We start from the raw sequence: 19,416 nt of genomic DNA, 5'->3' as shown, positions 1-19,416 counted from the left end.
AGTTTAACACTTAGAAACGATGTGATTGTGAAAAATTAGGTTCTTTATATTTAATTTTGTGGTTATTTTCGGAGCAACCATACTATGATGTTTACGAGACCAGCACCGGAAACGGAAAACCGAAAATGTCTTGTAATCTACTGAGATTATCTATCATCTACATCTTAGACATTGTTTTACTTGGGGAATATACTGATATTCCCCAAGTAAAACAATGTCTAAGATGTTTGAAGTATGGTCACATAGCTAAATATTGTAAAAATGCAGAAGTGTGCTCAATATGCACGGAAAACCATAACTTTAAATCGTGCACAGTGGCAATAATCAATGCCAAATGCGTAAACTGTGGTGGGAACCACGTTGCCATCTCATCTCAATGTCCTATTAAAAAGAAGAAAGTAGAAGAAAATAAAATAAAGTCTAAAACTGTTACCTATGCAAATATATTTGACGAAAAATCTTTTCCACAACTTACGAACAGACATATAGAAACTCAATTACAAAACTTAACTAAGTCCGAAATTTTCATGAATCTTTTAACCAAATCAATTCTTAAAGTAATTAATGACCAAAAAAATGATATACCAATTAACACTGGTTCCATACGTAACATCCTGCTTGAAACTTTCAGTCAAAAAACCTTATTTCCTTCTTAATGGATCATTTGAATATATTACAATGGAACTCACAAAGTATCCTTTGCAATAGATTATATTTAATACATTTCTTATACGAGCAAGATATTCATTTAGCAATTATATGTGAAACTTGGCTTCGTCCAGAAACCGTTTTCAAAATTAAAGGTTTTAACGTTGTTAGACATGATTCAGGCAATAAGCACAATGGAGTGGCCATTTTAATCAAAGATACTATTCAGTACAAGCATTTGCCAACTTTTTCAGACAATGGTCTCCAAAACATAGGTGTGACAATTTTTCTTAATAATAAAGAATTAAGTTTAATTAGTCCTACTTATAGTTATCCCAGATTCGATAAAACTAAATTAGATAATCTCATAAAATCTATTCCACATCCTTTTATTTTGGCCGGTGATTTCAATGCTCACAATACATCTTGGGGTTGTAATTCAACATCACGTCGTGGTAGAGACATTTTAGATGTCATCAATGATAATTGTCTAGTTCTGTTGAATGATGCTACTTAGCTTACTACAGGCAGGTTACTACTGTTGGATATTCATCATGGCGTCCAAATGCATTAGACCTTACAATAGTTTCTCCAGAACTTGCCATGTCTTGTGAATGGTCTGTACATAACGATCCTCTCGGCAGCTATCATCTTTCAGTAATAATTAAATTCCATTTAACAACTGCAGCTGATATCCACAACACACTTCACACAACTCTTCCTGTTTATCCAAATTACAAATGTGTCGATTCGAATTCTTATAAAAATCGTGTAGATGTTGGTCTTCAAAAAATAAATTTCAGCCAATATTCATCTTTAGAAAGTTACGATATATTCTGTAAATTATTGGTCGATTCAGCTCAGGCTTGTAGTGGCGTTTCTCGAAGTAAACAAAATATATCATCTCGTAAAGGTCCTATTCCACGACCTAGACTACCTTGGTGGAATTTGAAATGCTTTGATGCTGTTGTAAAATCTAAAGAGGCATATGTGAAGTTTAAAAATTGTCCATCACAAGAAAATTATATAAACTTTAAAAAACAACAAGCTTTTAAAAAACTTACATTAAAAATAGAAAAACATAACAGTTGGGTCCGTCTTTGTGAATCATTCAATCGCTCAACACCATTGTCTTTGATCTGGAAACATATGAGGAAATTTGGTAAAATTTATAATTCAAAAGGAGAGCAAGATGGTTGGGTTTTGGAGTTTCTTGAAAAATACAGTTGTGTTTATCAAAATCAGCTACAAATTGAAAACGTTTTGTCAATTAATAACAACAGTTTTTTTATGTGATTCTTTATTTATTTTACTCTCCAAGAGTTGAAATCTGCAATCGCTTCTCGTAAAGATACAGCATTCGGTTTTGATGGTATTCCATACATTTTGTTTAAAAATCTCAGTGATTCTGCTGTGAGAAAAATATCTGTCATTCATAGGTTAGGTTAGGTTTTTTTTTTTTTTTTTTTTTTTTTTTTTTTTTTTTTTTTTTTTTTTTTTTTTTTTTTTTTTTCTGCCTTTCCCCGTTCGTAGGATCAACGGGATCTTGTTGGTCTAAATTTTCTCATTCATATCAGTTCTCGCATTTATGCCTCTCGCACTTTCACGCTTCATACTACACTTTCATTCATCACCTTTTATTCTTCTTCGGGAAATTACTCCCGCTAATTTATACTACTTGTACCTTTATTTCTTAATTTTATCAGGGGAATTAATTTTTTCAGAGTTCTTACTTTTATTCCAAAAAAAACAGTTTTGTTATTTAAACTATAGCCTTTTGGGATCTTTACATAACCTTACATTACTAATTGCTTTGTACAGTGTTCTCTTAAATTCTAACATTTTGTATTTTCTTATTCTATGCTTAGTGTCTATTTACATTTATATTCTTATTTCTATACATTGTTATACTTTGTTATTTGTATTTTTGTTCTTATATCTATGTTACAATAATATGTTTATCTGTGGACACTGTTATTAGCCAGCAGTTATTAGTGCATTTTACTATAGTCTTGTAACCCAGTTGCTCATATTTTCCTACTCACTTATTTCTTTTTTTACTTAATTATTAGCTACTTAATTTATGACAATAATATATAAATATACATATTATATCTATATTTATTGACTTTCTTTTACTTTTTCTATATTTTATCCTATTTTCAGTTGTTTGTTGGGGCACGATTTTTGAGTTTGTGTGTGTGTCTGAGTGTGTGTTATTGATATAATCATATATATTCACTATATATTCAGTATATCTGTATTTATTTGTTTTTTGTTGTTCGGTTTCCATCGCTTTGTCTGTTTCACCGTTGCGCTCCTGTTTTTTGTACTCCCGGTTTGTGTTTGTGCATGTCATGTTAGTGTGTGTTTGTGTATGTTTATGTGTGTTTGTGTGTATTGCTGTGTGCGTTACGTACCCGTCTTGGTGTGAGTTAGTAATATGCTGTGTTAGCGCGGGCCAGATAGTCCCATTTTTGTCGAACTGGGCACTCTGCGCTGAAGGCGTTGTGGTCTGTTTTCTGCAGCTTTGAGTGCGAGCAGTTGCAGCACTGCGGTTCGTTTCCCGCGATATAGTCTGCGCATTTTTCACGCAGATGGGGTCCGCCGCAGTGGCTGCATCTGTCCGCACTTTCAGTACAAAATTTTCGGCCGTGACCAAAAGCCAAACATTTCGTGCATTGGATGAGCGGGGACTGGTCCTCCACCCTGATCCTCTGCAGGTCAAGGTAAAGAGCTCCAGCCCCCGTCATCCTCTGCCATACTATTGGTCTGACCTGGACCACAACATGCGCTGTTTTTGGGTTCTTCGTCCTTTTCTTATACTTTACTGTAATTTCTCTGTCTATTTGCTCGAGCCCTGCAAAGATATCATAGTTTTGCGAGTGTAGCGCCTTGACCATCTCGTCGTCCTCACTATCCAAAAAGACGTCCTTAAGGACGACGAGAGGGTTTTTATTTTGCATTCGCGCTACTACTAACCCTTCCCCTTTGCTTTCGATTCTGGTCTTAACTTTTTCGAGGTCGGCTTCCGTGTCGCATCCTAAAATTACCGTCTGGTTTTTCGCCTTTCTCACCTTATTAATTTTTAAACCTGTTGTCCTGGCGTCAACTGCCTTCTTCACTCTTTCTAGCACCTCTTCGGCAGTTTCTAGGTTTCCTTCAAGAGTGACTGCCACAGAGTGAAGTGCCGGCCTGTGCCTTGACCTAGTGGCGGCTACGCTGGCATATGACCTGGAGATGGGTCTTTGCTCGCATGTGACCACACCTTTGGCGACTTCGTCAATAAGAGTTTTTGCTGACGCGACATCACCGGCAATACCATCGATCCTATCGCCGAGGGTATTCTGGGAGCAGACCATGACTTTGACGCTCTCGGCGGTTTTGTCAATAGTCTCCCCAACCTCGTCGACTCTGTCGATGATCTTGTCGATGATGTCAGCGCCGCCGTCGTCGCGGAGAACATTTTGTTCTTCGAAGGATGCGGTCATTTTGACTTCCAGGTCATTTAGTCGTGCCTGCAGGTTTGTCTCCACTTGGCCCAGGCGTTCCAGGATGTGATATCCGTATTCTGAAGTTGTAGCAGAGGGCGACCGTGGTTTTGTCGCCGCTTCCGAGCACGTCAACCGCTTGCTGAGTTCGTAGAGGACGCGCTGGCCCCTGTCCGACCGAACCTCCAGGAAGTTCTTAATGTCCCTCCTCATTTGAGGGTATTCACTAACCTTTGAGGGAATATCCTCAAAGGTTTTCATTAATTCCTGGAGGAGTTGGTCGCTCGGCATTGCAGCGTAGTTGTCTTGCTGCTTCTTATAGGTCTCCATATTGTCCAGGGACCTTCTGCTTCGTTCAGGTCTGCGAATGAAGGTTCTGGCAGCGTCCTTTACTGCGCTAGGTGCGGCAGAGGGGCTAGGGGTGACGGGTTTAGTCGCGGCGCCAGACGTCGTTGGAGTGCGATACATTCTGTGTAGTCTTGTTTGTGTTGGTGGTGGCGTGTGTATGTTGTGTCTGCTTGTGTGTATTGCGAGTGTGTAGTGTTTTGTGCGTAGGCTATGCGAGAAGAACAGGGAAAATTGTCGATATCCGTCTAACCCTGTATATGGGGGTCAGCGTCAAAATAAAACGAAAAATTGTATGTATAAAATAATAAAATAATTAACTTAAGTCTAAGTTTTAGGTAGATTTATAGGTCTAACTAAATCTGTTTTGCAACTATAATGGTCCTCTGCCCATTATATACGGTCTAATGTCACAGGAAATTAAAAATATAAGATAAAAAAAAAAAAAAACTTTTTGTTGAAGCGGGGGTGAGGGGGTGTCAAAACTAGGGGAGGGGGTTCCCCGTATAGGACTTTAATCGTGGTGTCTACGACACCACGAAGGTCAAATTTACTGTTCGTTTTTCGCTATCTCCCTTAGTTTCCGAGCTATCGGGTTTTCTAGGTATAGAAAACCACTGGATTTTCTGAGTTTTAGGCCTAGTTTATTGATATTCAGGTAGTGTTTTTTGAAAATTTAAAAACATGGAGAGTGGTTTTGGATCACGTCCTGCCCATTTCTAATGACAGAATTTAAAAATATTCATTATTCAAAAAGTCGATTTTCGATTCGCGATCTCAATGCCGACTTTGTTGTGCGGTTTTTACGGCATATAAACAAAAACGTTATTGAGTATCGCGAATCGACTTTCGCTCCTAAAATTATAATTTATACACTATTTTATTCACTATGGCCTAGACTATCTTATGAACTAATTTGCGTCTGCGCGTAATTATAATTTGACCCTATTTTAAGGGTTTACTTCAGTGCCACCTTTCCGCCGTGACCGCAAATGTTATTGTTTTTATAAAAATACTAAATTAACTTGAAAACTAATTAATGCTTTTTGTCAAGAACCTACTTTACCACAATTGTAACAAAATAATTTCGAATTAGAGTTAGGAAGGGGGTAGAATATAGTATAAATTAAAACTTATTTTTATGCACAATTTTGAAGTATCAGTTTCAGAAAAACTACCTGGCCAAAAAATCTAAAAATTTGGGAAAGTGAAGTTTAAATGAGATATTATATAAAACAATTTTAAAATGGGGGGGTAAAAGATCTATTTTTGGCGGAAAACGACACTAAACATTTACAAATTTTTTCCGACCTTTGAGGAGCTGCAGCTTCGTCCAGGATGATCCGATCTTCCAGATGTTGATGTCAGACGACTCGCCTCATTGAGACGCGTCTTTTGATGTGTCACACACCTGTCAAGCTGTGCTGGAAGCTGAAGTCGGTGCCACGTGGTTTTCGGAAAAACGTGATTAAGTCGGCAGTTTTCCACCGGAAAAATCCAGAGTGCAGTCCAGGTGGTAGCATCCGTCGAGACGAGTGTATATACCCCAAAAAAGTGGGGTGTTGTCGCTCTGGAATTTGCAGCGTATGCCGAAAACACTAATAACAAACGGTTTTTTAATCACAACTTTCTCGTGCCTTCGCCGAATTTCACGCGGTTTTCACAATTGTATTCTCCTCGTTGAGACGCGTACGGAGACACCAAACACTTGTATATTATCACTAAAAATCCTTTTTCTGAGAATTTAATAGACGGAGCGTGCAAAAAACGTGGCGCTCGCGGTCGTGGCTGCCAGCAGACTGGTTAGGTTAGGTTAGGTTAGGTTAGGTTAGGTTAGGTTAGGTTAGGTTAGGTTAGGTTCCCGGGACCTGGGCGGGCCCCCCGGCGCGCACTTTGCGTGGCCGGGGGCTCCGTCTGTGGGGGAGTTGTGCTGAACTTCCACCGGGCGCGTCCGTAGGTGGCGGATAACGGGATCCTCTGGGCGACATTCCCAGAGGTATCGTCCGATCTTTTTCGTTGCAAGGATTCTTAGGCGTAGGTTCTAGGCTTAGGATTAGACTTAGGTGTAGGATAGCTTAGTTAGGCTTTGCAACGAAAGAGATCGGATGACGCGGACCAAACCAGCACTAGGGGGAGCGGGAGAACTGCGCCCTCCTTCTGGAGAACGCAGCTTCCGCCGGCAGCGGACTGCCGGCGTGCCGTGAGCGGTGGCACTCTGTGCCCTGTTGTCGTAGGAGTGAGCCAGCGTTGCATTTATGCGACTGCTGGCCGCTGGTTGCCATGTCCCCGGCTTCGGCTACAGGGGCACGCCCTCCTGAGGGGGGTACCGGTATACCGGCGTGGCTTCGTGGATTATTGTTCACTCGAGCGTCGGGCGGTGGTCTGTCGTGCTGCTCGTTGCACTTGATGGACTGCCGGCCAACCCGTAATCCTCACCGTGTGGGGGACGGGGGCCGCTGCCGCGAGGTACGGGGCCGCGAGGACGTAAACCTCTATAAAAAATACCCCAATCTTAAGCTCTGGCGCCCGGCGATGGGATGCATGGCTGGTGGGAGACCAGTCGTGAGGGCGTCCCAGGGGACCGCACCCCTGGTTAATAAAAACAGGAAAACCAAAAATGAAATGATCAGTTATGAAGATAATCTACCCCAGGAGGGTACCTCCCGCTCTGCGGGGGGAGAATCCCTCCGTGCGGTCGAGAGATCGGCCGCACGCTGCCCCACCGTTTCTGGGGGGGGCAATAACTGCTCTAAGGGGTCCGACAAGGACGGCGGTAGTGTGTCCGTGAAGGACGGAGGAAACGATGTAAGTAGAGGAGGGTCCGTGAAGGACATTGAAGTGATTAGTATCCTGTCAGACGACGGCATGGCCACTGCCAGCTCAACCCGTTCGTCCCCGACCAGGAACAGAAGAAAAAGGAACAAAGCATACAGTCCGGACAGAACTGGGAGCAGTTCAGGTGAAGATACGGTGCGCTCGCCCAACAGAGCCACAACATCCAAGACATCGTCCAAAAGGGGTCGAGGAAGACCGTCCACAATAGGGCAATACGTTGGCCTCACGGCCGCCAAGGAGGCGCACCTGAAGGCCCAACGCGAGGAGATGGCGCTGCTCGCCGAAAAGGAGATTATGGAGAGCGTCCGGAACCTCAGGGTGAAGGAGAACTCCGTCGCGGGCAGTACCGGGGAATCCAGACCCGATCCTGAAAATAGACTGGAGGAGACCGCAAAATTGGCCGTCACTATTGCGGCAAAGTCAGGAAACCTGAAGGGCACATACGTACGTGCCCTGAAGGAGATGGCTTTCGCCATTCGGGAGGCCAAGGAAGAGATGGCAGCGAGGACTACCGACGGTGAAAATAAGAGGCTGCAGGAGCTCTGCAGGAGGCAGGAGGCGGAGATCCTGCACATGAAGAAGGCGATCGCCGACATGAGGTCGGAGATGGCGCGCCTGGCCCATGCAGTGGGATCACCGGCAGCCATACCCGCCCCCGCCCCGATCCAACGGAGCGACGATGAGGAGGAGCGGCGCCTCCAGCGCATCATGCGTGCCGTCGGAACGATGCTAGACGCGCGCCTCGCAGTGATGGAAGCACGGCTGCCGCCGGAGCCAAGGCTGAGGCCACCGCTGGCCGCAGACCACAGGAGGAGCCGCGCTCAGGAAAAGACGCCGACACCACCAACGGCAGCAGAATCAATGCCGACGCCTGAACCAACAGCTGCGGTCGCGACCGCGGCACCCAACGGTGGCGGCCCACAGAAAAAGAAGGCGCCGAAAAACAGGCAGCAGCCGGTTCCCACAGAACCACGGACATTCCCCCCTGCCCCAGCTGCTCTGACGGAAGCGTGGACGACGGTAGCCCGAAGAGGCGCCAAGCCGAGGATGGCAACGGCGACTGGCACCGTGCCCGCTCCACCGCCCCTGAAGGAAAAGAAGAAGAGACTCCGGCCACCGCGCTCGCAGGCGGTTATTGTCAAGCTGCAGCCGGAGGCCATCGAACGCGGAGTCACCTATCGGTCAGTCCTCGCTGAAGCCAGGGCTAAAATCGATCCGGCAGAGCTGGGGATCCCTATCCAGCGGATACGCTCGGCGGTGACGGGAGCAAAGATATTGGTCGTAGACGGCGCCGACCAGAATGAAAAAGCCGATTTGCTGGCGAATAAATTACGGCAGGTTTTGCCCTCGGACAGCATTGTCGTCTCGAGGCCGACAATAACGGCCGCTGTCAGACTGAGCGGCCTCGACGAATCCATATCCCGGGAGGAACTTGGTGCCGAGGTCGCCAGGATTGGAGAGTGCCCCCCGACACTGTGAAGGTCGGGGAAATAAAAATGGGCCCCGGAGGCACTGGCCAGGTCTTGGTCAGATGCCCCATAGCGGGCATCAAAAGAATATTGGCCGTCGACAAGCTACGGATCGGGTGGAGCGTCCTTCGCGCGCAACTCCTCGAGGCGAGGCGCCTGCAGTGCTACCGTTGCCACGCACTGGGCCACGTGAGTGCCCGTTGCCCATCGTCGGTGGACCGCAGTGGTGAGTGCTACCGCTGCGGCCAGACCGGCCACAAGTCCGCGGGCTGCACGCTCACCCCGCACTGTACGATCTGCGCCGGCACCGGTAGGCCTGCAGCGCACGTCTCCGGGGGCAAGGCTTGCGCCAAGCCCCCGAAACAGAGACGACCGATGATGAGCACCGCCGAAGAGAGTCAGCGGAGTCGGCCCGGTACGGCTACGGCGACACCGATGGACGACGGACGATGACCAGCAGCCCTTTTAATATCCTTCAGGGCAATCTCAATCGCTCCGCCAGGGCTCAGGACCTGCTGATCCAGAGCATGGCGGAGCGATTGACCCATCTAGCGGTCGTCGCCGAGCCCTACCGGGTCCCTTCGGTTCCCGACTGGGCGGGAGATGTTGACGGCCTGGTGGCCGTGGTCCAGCGTCGGTCGGCGGTGGGCGCTCCGCCCGAATTCGACGTCGTGCAGAGGGATCGGGGCTACGTGGCAGTCTTCTGGGCAGGCTTGCTCGTCGTCGGGGTGTACTTCTCCCCCAACCGGCCGCTCGCCGAATTCGAGTCCTTTCTAGACGAACTCGGTCAGGTAGTGGGGAGGTCGCGCTCAAGGCGCGCGCTCGTTCTCGGGGACCTCAACGCGAAGTCGTCCGCTTGGGGTTCCCCGGTCACCTGTCCCAGGGGACGGGAGATGGAGGAGTGGTTGGTCGGGAGCGGTCTCGTTGTCCTCAACCGCGGCGCCGAGAACACATGCGTCCGTCGTTCGGGTGGGTCCGTGGTGGATGTGTCGTTCGCGACCCCCGACGTCGCGCGCCGCGTCCGCGCTTGGAAAGTGTTGTCCGACGTGGAGACGCTCTCCGACCACCGCTACATTCGTTTTCGTGTAGCCACGGCCCCGGAGTCTTCGACGGCGACTTTGCCCTTTGATGGTGGCGCGGAGGGTCCGCGCTGGGCCCTGAAGCGCCTCGACGTGGAGCGACTGCAGGAGGCGGCCGTCGTCCAGGCTTGGCGGTTGGACTCTCTGGGCGAGCCGGCGGGCGTGCGCGAGGGTGCGGAGCGGCTGCGCGAGGCGATGTCGCGAGTCTGCGACCACGCCATGCCCCGCGTCCGAGCGTACGCGCCGAGGCGCCAAGTCTATTGGTGGAATGTGGAGATCGCCGGTCTGCGACGCCGGTGCGCCGGCAGTCGACGAAGATACCAGCACCTTCGTCGTCGGAGGCGTCGGGATGAGGAAGAGGAGGACCGGGCGTACGAAGCTTACCGGGTGGACGTGCGCGCCCTGCGCGTCGCGATCGGGGAGGCGAAGGAAGCGGCGTGGAAGGAGCTGCTCGAGACGCTGGACCGTGACCCGTGGGGGCGACCCTATCACATCGCGCGGAGCACCATACGCCCCTGGGCCCCACCCACGACGAGTACCCTTTTTTTTTTTTTTTTTTTTTTTTTCGGGTAGAGGGCCGAACCTCCTACGAGGTCCCCGCGCAAATGGGGCGCGCGGGGTATGTGAGACTCAACGATCTGCATGGTGTTGTGAGCAGACCGCGGGCCCAAGGATTTTAGAGCCCACCCACTAAACGACTCCCCTGCACTCTTACACCCGACGTCCGATCCCCTCCGAGGTCAGAACCCGGATGAGGTAGGGGGGCTACCGCGGTCAACACTACAACCAGACGGCGCGGCTCACCCCAAGGACGCCCAGCCGACGGAGCCTTCGAGGCGAATCGAAGGCTCTGAAACGTCGGCCGTCTCGGTACGGCAGCCCGTCGGGCCGCCCAGACGGTGCCGCTGGTGTCCCGGAATACCCCGCTGGACCAGAACCAGCCTGCCGGGTCGGGACGCGATACACCGTCGACCGGTCGCTCTATTCACTCCACGGCAGCGCGCTAGAGTGCTGGTAGCGCGCCGCGCGGCCTCACCCCCTCAGGTCGCCCCTTGACCTTCACCGGGGGGAGGCCGCCACCTACAGGGGCCGGGACGTACGGGCGTATTCCCGCCTCCGGCCCCCGGCTCGACGGCGACGGATCGGTACGGAAAGGGAAGAGCTCTCCCTCTCTCGCTCCGCCGCCTCCTTCTGCGATATGGTGGACTCGCAGAAGTCGAGCATCGCCTTCCAGGACGCGTCGCTGCCGAGCATCGTAGCCACGACGCGCGGCAGCGAGAGGTCCTCACCTATGACCGCGACGAGGGCGGCGCGTTGCTCGTCGAATCCAGAGCAACGCGCCAATGTATGTTCCGCTGTGTCTTCCTCGTCGCGGTCCGCGCAGTGGTGGCACTGCGCCGTCGGTTCCCTTCCGGCTATTTTGAAAAGGTACCGGCCAAAACAACCATGGCCGGTCAACATTTGCGTCAGCCGGAAGGTGAGGCATCCGCGGTCGCGGCCCACCCAGTCCGCGAGAACCGGGCGGACCGCCTCGACGGTACGGAGGCCGGCCGACGGGTCCGCCAAGCGGCGAGACCACGCCTCCAGCACGGACCGCCGAGATTGGAGCCTCCGCGCTCGAACTACACCTTCGCCGGGGCGCCCTTCCCCCCTAGAGCGGAGGTCGCTACGCCACCTGTAATCGGCAGCGAGCGCCTCCGCCTCCAGGTCCCAGGGTGGCGCCCCGGCGAGCAAGCACGCCGCCTCGAAGGAGACGGTGCGGTATCCTCGGATCGCCCTGACCGCGATCGCACGCTGCGGACGTCGCAGAGCCGCGACGTTCTTGCGGGTCAGGGCGCGGCACCATACGGGAGCCCCGTATAGTGCCATCGACCGCACCACCCCCATGTAGAGGCGGCGCGCCACCTGACGACGAGTACCCTGCCGCCTGACATGGTGCGGCATGTGGTCGGGGGACTGTTCCCGAGCGCACCCGAGATTCCCTTTGTTCCCCCAGTCATGTCGTCAGCACGAGACGGGGCTCGGGCCGAAGAAGAGGACGACGTGTCGCCAGCGGAATTTGATGCGGCCGTCGAAAAAATGAAACTAAAAAGAACGGCGCCAGGTCCCGATGGAATTCCAAATCGGGCCTGGGCGCTGGCATTGAAGATGGAAGGTGGCCTGGGACCTGTCCTCCGAGGGCTGTTTAGCAGGTGCCTCCGAGAGGGTAGGTTCCCGGCAATATGGAAAAAAGGTAGGTTGGTCTTGATTCCGAAGGAGGGGCGCCCCAGGGATCAACCCTCGGGGTATCGCCCGATCGTCGTCCTGGACGAGGCCGGCAAGCTCTTGGAGCGCGTCGTCGCCAGTCGCCTCGTTCAGCACTTGGAAAATGTAGGTCCAAACTTGGCGGACTGCCAATACGGTTTCCGGAGGGGTCGCTCGACCTTGGACGCGGTCCAGCGCGTCCGCGACCTCTCCGACCAGGCGTGCTCCCGGGGAGGCGTGTTGTTGGCGGTGTCTATAGACATATCCAACGCCTTCAATACGATCCCCTGGAGCACGATCTTGGAGTCGTTAAGGTTTCACCGCGTCCCCACCGGTCTCTGGAACCTGATCGAGGATTACCTCGCAGGGCGGGCTGTGGTCTTTCCCGAACGGAGGGGGTGGGGACAGAAGGCGGTCTCGTGTGGTGTCCCGCAGGGGTCGGTTCTGGGTCCGCTCCTGTGGGACGTCGGGTTTGACTGGGTCCTCCGCGGGGCTAACCTGCGTGGTGTGCAGGTCATCTGCTACGCCGACGACACGCTGGTGACGGCCCACGGAGACGACTACCGTTCGGCGTCGATTCTGGCTGCGGCTGCGGTGGCAACAGTCGTAGCCAGAATAAGGAAGCTCGGCCTGGAGGTCGCCCTGCATAAGTCCGAGGCCGTGTGTTTTCACCCGGCTCGGAAGGGGCCTCCTCCCGGCGCGAGCATAACCATCGGAGGGACTGCGATCGCTGTCCGGCCTCACATAAAATACTTGGGGCTCGTACGTCGGGCACCGGGCGCGGGGGCACCTGATGCTCGACACGATAGTCCAGTTGTGGTGGTGAGGGTATAGGGCGCTGTGGCTCCGGTGCCTACCTCACGAAGAAGTTGCGGTCAGCAATGGCCGACGTTGATCCCGCCGTTCGTCAGGCTGGGAGCCGGTGTGGGGGGCCTGCGGGGCGCGTTTCCCTGCGGTATCGTAGGTTCCCCCTATGCCGGAAAGAAAGGAGCTCGTTGGGTTTTAGTCGGTAGTCGTTAAGCTGGGCGGGTTCGGCGCGAGCTGAACTTAGCCCAGCGCGCCTTTCTCAAGGCGTAGTCTCCGTGGACTAATTGGTCGAGGGCGCGGACCTCGGTTCGCGACTTCTTCCTGTTTCTTCCACCGGAGGCGCGGAGTCCGACATAACCCGGTCCGACCCCCGTCGGCCGGGTATCCGTAAAGACTGGGATTCCCCATCGATACCAAAAAAAAAAAAAAAAAAAGGTTAGGTTTTTCCCGAGGGACCTGGGCGGGCCCCCCGGCGCGCACTCTGCGTGGCCGGGGGCTCCGTCTGTGGGGGAGTTTTGCTGGACTTCCACCGGGCGCGTCCGTAGGTGGCGGATAACGGGATCCTCTGGGAACAGTCCCACTCCCAGGGGTATCGTCCGATCTTTTTCGTTGCAAGGATTCTTAGGTGTTAGGGAGGTAGGTTAGGTGTAGGTGTAGGATAGCCTAGTTAGGCTTTGCAACGAAAGAGATCGGATGACGCGGACCAAAACCAGCAGGGGGAGTTGCGGGCTCTCCACGCCCTTCACTCGCTGAAGGGTGTTCCTCCTGGAGACGCTCGGGCTCCCTCTCTTGTCCCCTTTCTTCCCCCTTTTTGTTTTCTTCGGGTCACGTCCGACCCGTTTCGGACGTAACCCATGGGAGATGGTGGGCCACTTTTGGCCTGCCTTTCGATGGAGAAGTGAGCCGGCGTTGCTTACGCATCTTCCGGCCGCTGGTCGCCATGTCCCCGGCTTCGGCTACAGGGGCACGCCCTCCAGAGGGGGGTACCGGTATACCGGCGTGGCTTCGTGGTTGTTGCTCTTTTGAGCGTCGGGCGGTGGTCTGTCGTGTTGCTCGTTGCACTCGGCGGGCCGCCGGCCAACCCGTAATCCTCACCGCGTGGGGGACGGGGGCCGCTGCCGCGAGGCACGGGGCCGCGAGGACGTAAACCTCTTTAAAAAATGCCCCAATCCTAAGCTCTGGTGCCCGGCGATGGGATGAATGGCTGGAGGGAGTCCAGTCCCGAGGGTACCAACCAGACCCCAGGGGACCGACCCCTGGTTAAACAAAAAGGAAATATGACACAATGGCACATGTACAAAAGTTATTACCCCAGGAGGGTACCTCCCGCTCTGCGGGGGGAGAATCCCTCCGTGCGGTCGAGCGATCGGCCGCACGCTGCCCCACCGTTTCTGGGGGGGGCAAACATTGCCACGACGAAGGGGGCGACAACACGGGTCGCGTAAGGGACAGAGTCCCAACCGTAGTCATAGAGCGCTGCGAGAGCTTAATCTCGCTGTACTCGGCGCGGAGCTCCGCAAGGGGCGACGCGTCTAGTGGGCGGGAGACGCCAGCGCTGTTTGCCGATTGCGATCGGCAGCGGACTCGGCGGAAGCGGAAGTCGGCTCGTCGGCCGGCGTCCTCCGCTCCGTCCGATTCATCGGAAGGAGAGCCTGCCAGCGCCAAGTACATGGCGTTGGCGGAAGGGCCGGCGGCTGCTGCGGCGCCGCCCGCCACTGATTTTGAGAAGCCGTCGTCTTGCGGACTGGACGCTGCCTCCTCGGCGCAGTTCAGGGCCGCCTGCCGTGAGGCGAAAAATAACAATAAAAATAGGAAAATAGAAGAGGTCGAGCGCTTACAGCGATCCCTGACGGAGGTGGGTCCCTCTGACCCCCTCCGAGCTTGTAAAATAGTCGGGAAGATAGTCGCGACCATTGCGGCTAAATCCACTGGAGGCCTCAAGGGCTCAGAAGTGTCGGCCATGAAATCGGCGGCCGCCACACTCGAGGAACGGCTGCAGGATGTTGTGGACCGCACCACAACAACGGAGACGGCAGGCCTGCGGCAGGAAATAGCCCTGCAGCACGCCCGCCTTGAGCAACTGGCGGAGGAAAATGGAAGACTTCGGGCGGAGAACGGACAGTTCCGCGTCGACATGGCCGAGATGAGGACCATGGTGGCTGACCTTATAGAGCGGCAACGCAGTTCGGCCCCTGTCCCTCCTCCGCCCGAAGCGGAAGGCCTCACTGAGGTCGAGGAGCTGAGGCGGCAGCTCCTTATACAGGAGGCAAGGAGCTCGACCGTTGAGCGCGCAAGACCGCCCCTCGCTCATGAGGTGAAAAACGGAGCTCCTACACCGGCACCCCGCAGGACTGTGGCCGCTAGAACGTATAGCGGTCCTAAAAAGGGCGCGACACCCGCGGCACGTCCGGCCGCTTCGGGGACCCAAAAAGATACGGGGGCACCAAAACCCGCCCCCGCAGGAGCACAAGTCACCGGCCAGCGTGAGACGCAGAAGACTGCTCCTGCCCCGTCCCAGCCTGCGAAGGCGGGGCCCGGCAGGAGCCGGACCAAGAAGAAGGGGCGGACCAATGCAGCCAAACCGGCCCCGACCCCCAGCCCCGCCCACTGCCCCCCGCCCCGGCCAACATGAATGAGGCCTGGACGACGGTGGTGCGGCGAGGGCCTAAAAAGGTAGCGGCGCCTGCCGCGCCGCGCCCCAAGCCCGCCCCTGCGGCCACTGCTCCCCGCCAAGAGGGTCGAGCGGAGCCGAGGGGCCGACCTGGACGAAGGAGGCCGCGCGCCCCGCGGTCGGCTGCAGTAGTCGTGGAGCTGCTGCCGGCCGCTAAAGAACGGGGCATCACCTACCACGAGGTGATGACCCAGGCGCGCGGCGGCGTGAATGTGGACGCCCTCGGCGTGGAGGGGGCATCAAGGTCCGGCAGACGGCCAACGGGGCTCGTCTTATAGAGTGCCCCGGCCCCAACACAAACGCCGCGGCCGAAAAATTGGCGGCCCGGCTGAGGGAGATCCTGCCGGACCCCGAGGTGGTGCGCATCGCGCGGCCCGTGAAGATGGGGGAAGTAAAAATCACGGGCCTCGACGAGTGCGCCACGAAAGAGGAGGTCGCCGCGGCCATCGCGTCGCAGGGCAACTGCGCCCTCGCCGACGTCAAAGTCGGGGAGCTCCGGGCGACGTACTCCGGAACCCGGACGGCGTGGGCGCGTTGCCCGGTAATAACGGCGAACCTCCTGGCCACCCCTCCACAGGGTCGGCCTTCGGACAGCCCTGGATGGCTGCGCGTGGGCTGGGTAGTGGCCCACGTGCAACTGCAGGAGAGCAGGCCGTGGCGCTGTCTTCGGTGCTTCGGCACCGGCCACGGCCTCGCCAAGTGCCCCTCGACCGTGGACCGCAGCGGCTTGTGTTTCCGCTGCGGCCAACCGGGGCACAAGGCAGCCTCCTGCACCACAGCCGCGCCGCACTGCGTCTTGTGCGACGCGGCCAAAAGGAAGGCCGACCACCGGGCCGGGGGCCCGGCGTGTAAATCCGCCCCCTCCTCTACAAAAACGAGGAGGGGCGGAAAGAAAAAGAAGCCGGCTGCAAAAAGGGCAGCCGGTGAGTCAGCTCCCGCCGCGGCACCAGAGCAGCCGCAAGGCGGGACAGACGAGGGAGCGATGGACGTAGCCCCGTAATGGGTTGCGTCCACCGCTTCCTCCAGTGCAACTTGAACCACTCCGCCAGGGCACAGGATCTCCTCGTCCACACCATGGCGGAGTGGTCAATCGACGTCGCTGTCGCCGCGGAGCCGTACTTCGTCCCCACCGACCAGGACTGCTGGATAGGGGACGTCGACGGCTCCGTGGCCATTGTGTTGAGACAGTCCGCGGCGTTACCCCCCTTGGAAATGGTGGCCAGGGGACCCGGGTACGTCGCGGCTAGGATCGACGGGACCGTCGTGATCGGGGCGTACTTTTCTCCGAACAGGAGCCTCGCCGAGTTCGAGCGGTTTCTGGGCGGGCTCGAGGCGCTTTTACACCGCCTCGGGTCCCGCCCTGTCATCGTCGCGGGGGACTTCAATGCCAAGTGCACGGCTTGGGGTTCCCCCCGCACGGATGCGCGAGGCGAGGCCCTTTCGGAGTGGGCGATCGCGACCGGCCTCTGTCTCCTAAACAGAGGCACGGTCGCGACTTGCGTGCGGTGGAACGGGGAATCTCACGTGGACATGACGTTCGCGTCCCCGTCCGCCGTGCGCCGCACCCGCGGCTGGCGCGTACTAGAGGGGGCGGAGACGCTCTCGGACCACAGATACGTCCGATTCGAGCTCTCCGCCTCCTCCTTGTCATCGTCGTCAGCCGCGGGCGCCCGCGGCGAGGAGGAGCTCCCGCAAGGTGCACCCCGTTCGTTCCCCAGGTGGGCCTTGAAACGGATGAACAAGGAGTTGCTGATGGAGGCGGCCGCTGTTGCTGCGTGGGCGCCAAAACCCGCGCGGCTCGCGGACGTGGATGCGGAGGTCGACTGGTTCCGGGGCACCATGGCAAACATTTGTGATGCCGCCATGCCCCGGGTCGGCCCCCGAGCACCACGTGGGGGTGCGTTCTGGTGGTCGCCCGAGATCGCAAGACTCCGCGAGGAGTGCGTGAGGGCGCGCCGCCGGAGCGCACGCCACCGCCGCCGCCGTCGTCGCGACGCTACGTTCGCGGAGACGGCGGCCCGGCTGCACGCTGACTGTCGTCAAAAACAGACGGCGCTGCAGCTGGCCATCGGCGAGGCCAAGAAGCAGAGCATGAAGACTCTCCTGGAGTCGCTCGACGAAGATCCCTGGGGGCGCCCATACAAGATGGTTCGCAGGAAACTGCAGCCGTGGGCGCTCCCGGTGACCGAGCGGCTCCAGCCTCGGCAGCTGCGGGATATAGTCTCCGCGCTTTTCCCGCCGGCGGCGGGGGAGGACTTTGAGCCCCCCCAGATGGACGCCACGTGGGGCACGCCTCCGCGTCGCCCCAGCGTTCCCGCTGCCGAGGAGCCCCCTCCCCCTATCACGGGGGCGGAGATCCATGCGGCCGTGTCCAAAATGAGGGCGAAGGACGCGGCCCCCGGCCCTGACGGCGTTCACGGCCGGGTCTGGAGCTTGGCCTTCGAGGCCCTAGGGGACCGGCTCGGGGGGCTTTTCGAAGCGTGCCTCGAGTCGGGACGGTTCCCGTCGAAATGGAAGACGGGCAGACTGGTCCTTCTGCGGAAGGACGGGCGCCCCGCGGACTCACCCGCGGGCTATCGCCCCATCGTGTTGCTGGACGAAGCGGGCAAGATGCTCGAGAGGATCGTCGCGGCCCGCATCGTCCGGCACCTGACCGAGACGGGTCCCGATCTTTCGGCGGAGCAGTACGGCTTCAGAGAGGGCCGCTCGACTATCGACGCAATTCTGCGCGTGCGGGCCCTCTCCGACGAAGCCGTATCCCGGGGCGGGGTGGCGATGGCGTTATCCTTAGATGTAAGGAACGCCTTCAACACCCTGCCCTGGTCGGTGATCGCGGGGGCGCTGGAGTATCACGGCGTCCCCGCATACCTCCGCCGACTGATCGGCTCCTACCTCGAGGGCAGGTCGATCCAGTGCATCGGACACGGTGGGGCGATGCTCCGCTTCCCCGTCGAGCGCGGTGTTCCGCAGGGGTCTGTCCTGGGCCCCCTGCTGTGGAACATCGGCTACGACTGGGTCCTGCGGGGCGTCATTCGGGGTCCCCTCCCCGGGCTGAGCGTAATATGTTACGCCGACGACACGTTGGTCGTGGCTCCGGGGAGGGACTACCGGGAGTCTGCCCGTCTGGCGTGCGCAGGCGTGGCACACGTCGTCACTAGGATCCGACGGTTGGGGCTCGAGGTGGCGCTCGACAAAACCCAGGCCCTGATGTTTCACGGGCCGGGACGAGCGCCGCCTCTGGGTGCCCACCTCGTGATCGGAGGCGTCCGCGTCGGGGTCGGGGTGACCGGTCTTCGGTACCTCGGCCTCGAACTGGACGGTCGGTGGAGCTTCCGCGCTCACTTCGAAAAATTGGGCCCTCGGCTGATGGCGACGGCCGGCTCTCTGAGCCGGCTTCTTCCAAACGTCGGGGGTCCCGATCAGGTGGCGCGCCGCCTCTACATGGGGGTGGTGCGGTCGATGGCACTATACGGCGCTCCCGTATGGTGCCACGCCCTGACCCGCGAGAACGTCGCGGCGCTGCGACGTCCGCAGCGCGCGATCGCGGTCAGGGCGATCCGAGGATACCGCACCGTCTCCTTCGAGGCGGCGTGCTTGCTCGCCGGGGCGCCACCCTGGGACCTGGAGGCGGAGGCGCTCGCTGCCGATTACAGGTGGCGTAGCGACCTCCGCTCTAGGGGGGAAGGGCGCCCCGGCGAAGGAGTAGTTCGAGCGCGGAGGCTCCAATCTCGGCGGTCCGTGCTGGAGGCGTGGTCTCGCCGCCTGGCGGACCCGTCGGCCGGCATCCGTACCGTCGAGGCGGTCCGCCCGGTTCTCGCGGACTGGGT

General features: G+C 56.2%; 2 protein-coding genes across 2 annotated transcripts; one reads left to right on the top strand and one right to left on the bottom strand.

Moving 5' to 3' along the window:
* Window positions 1–2,103: 2,103 nt before the first annotated feature.
* Window positions 2,104–6,280, bottom strand: LOC149500911 (uncharacterized). The gene has a single exon (XM_089734772.1). The coding sequence runs from the start codon at window positions 4,605–4,607 to the stop codon at window positions 3,084–3,086; it is 1,524 nt and encodes a 507-aa protein (XP_089590898.1). The 5' UTR covers window positions 4,608–6,280; the 3' UTR covers window positions 2,104–3,083.
* A 2,535-nt stretch (window positions 6,281–8,815) lies between these two features.
* On the top strand, window positions 8,816–9,241 carry LOC149500910 (uncharacterized). Its single transcript, XM_089734937.1, has one exon. It carries the CDS (start codon window positions 8,816–8,818, stop codon window positions 9,239–9,241), a length of 426 nt encoding a protein of 141 aa, XP_089591063.1.
* Window positions 9,242–19,416: the final 10,175 nt, after the last annotated feature.

This window comes from Bombyx mandarina, chromosome 18, assembly GCF_030267445.1.
Source record: "Bombyx mandarina strain Sakado chromosome 18, ASM3026744v2".
NCBI lineage: Eukaryota > Metazoa > Arthropoda > Insecta > Lepidoptera > Bombycidae > Bombyx > Bombyx mandarina.
This window is presented reverse-complemented; position numbering and strand designations above follow the sequence as displayed.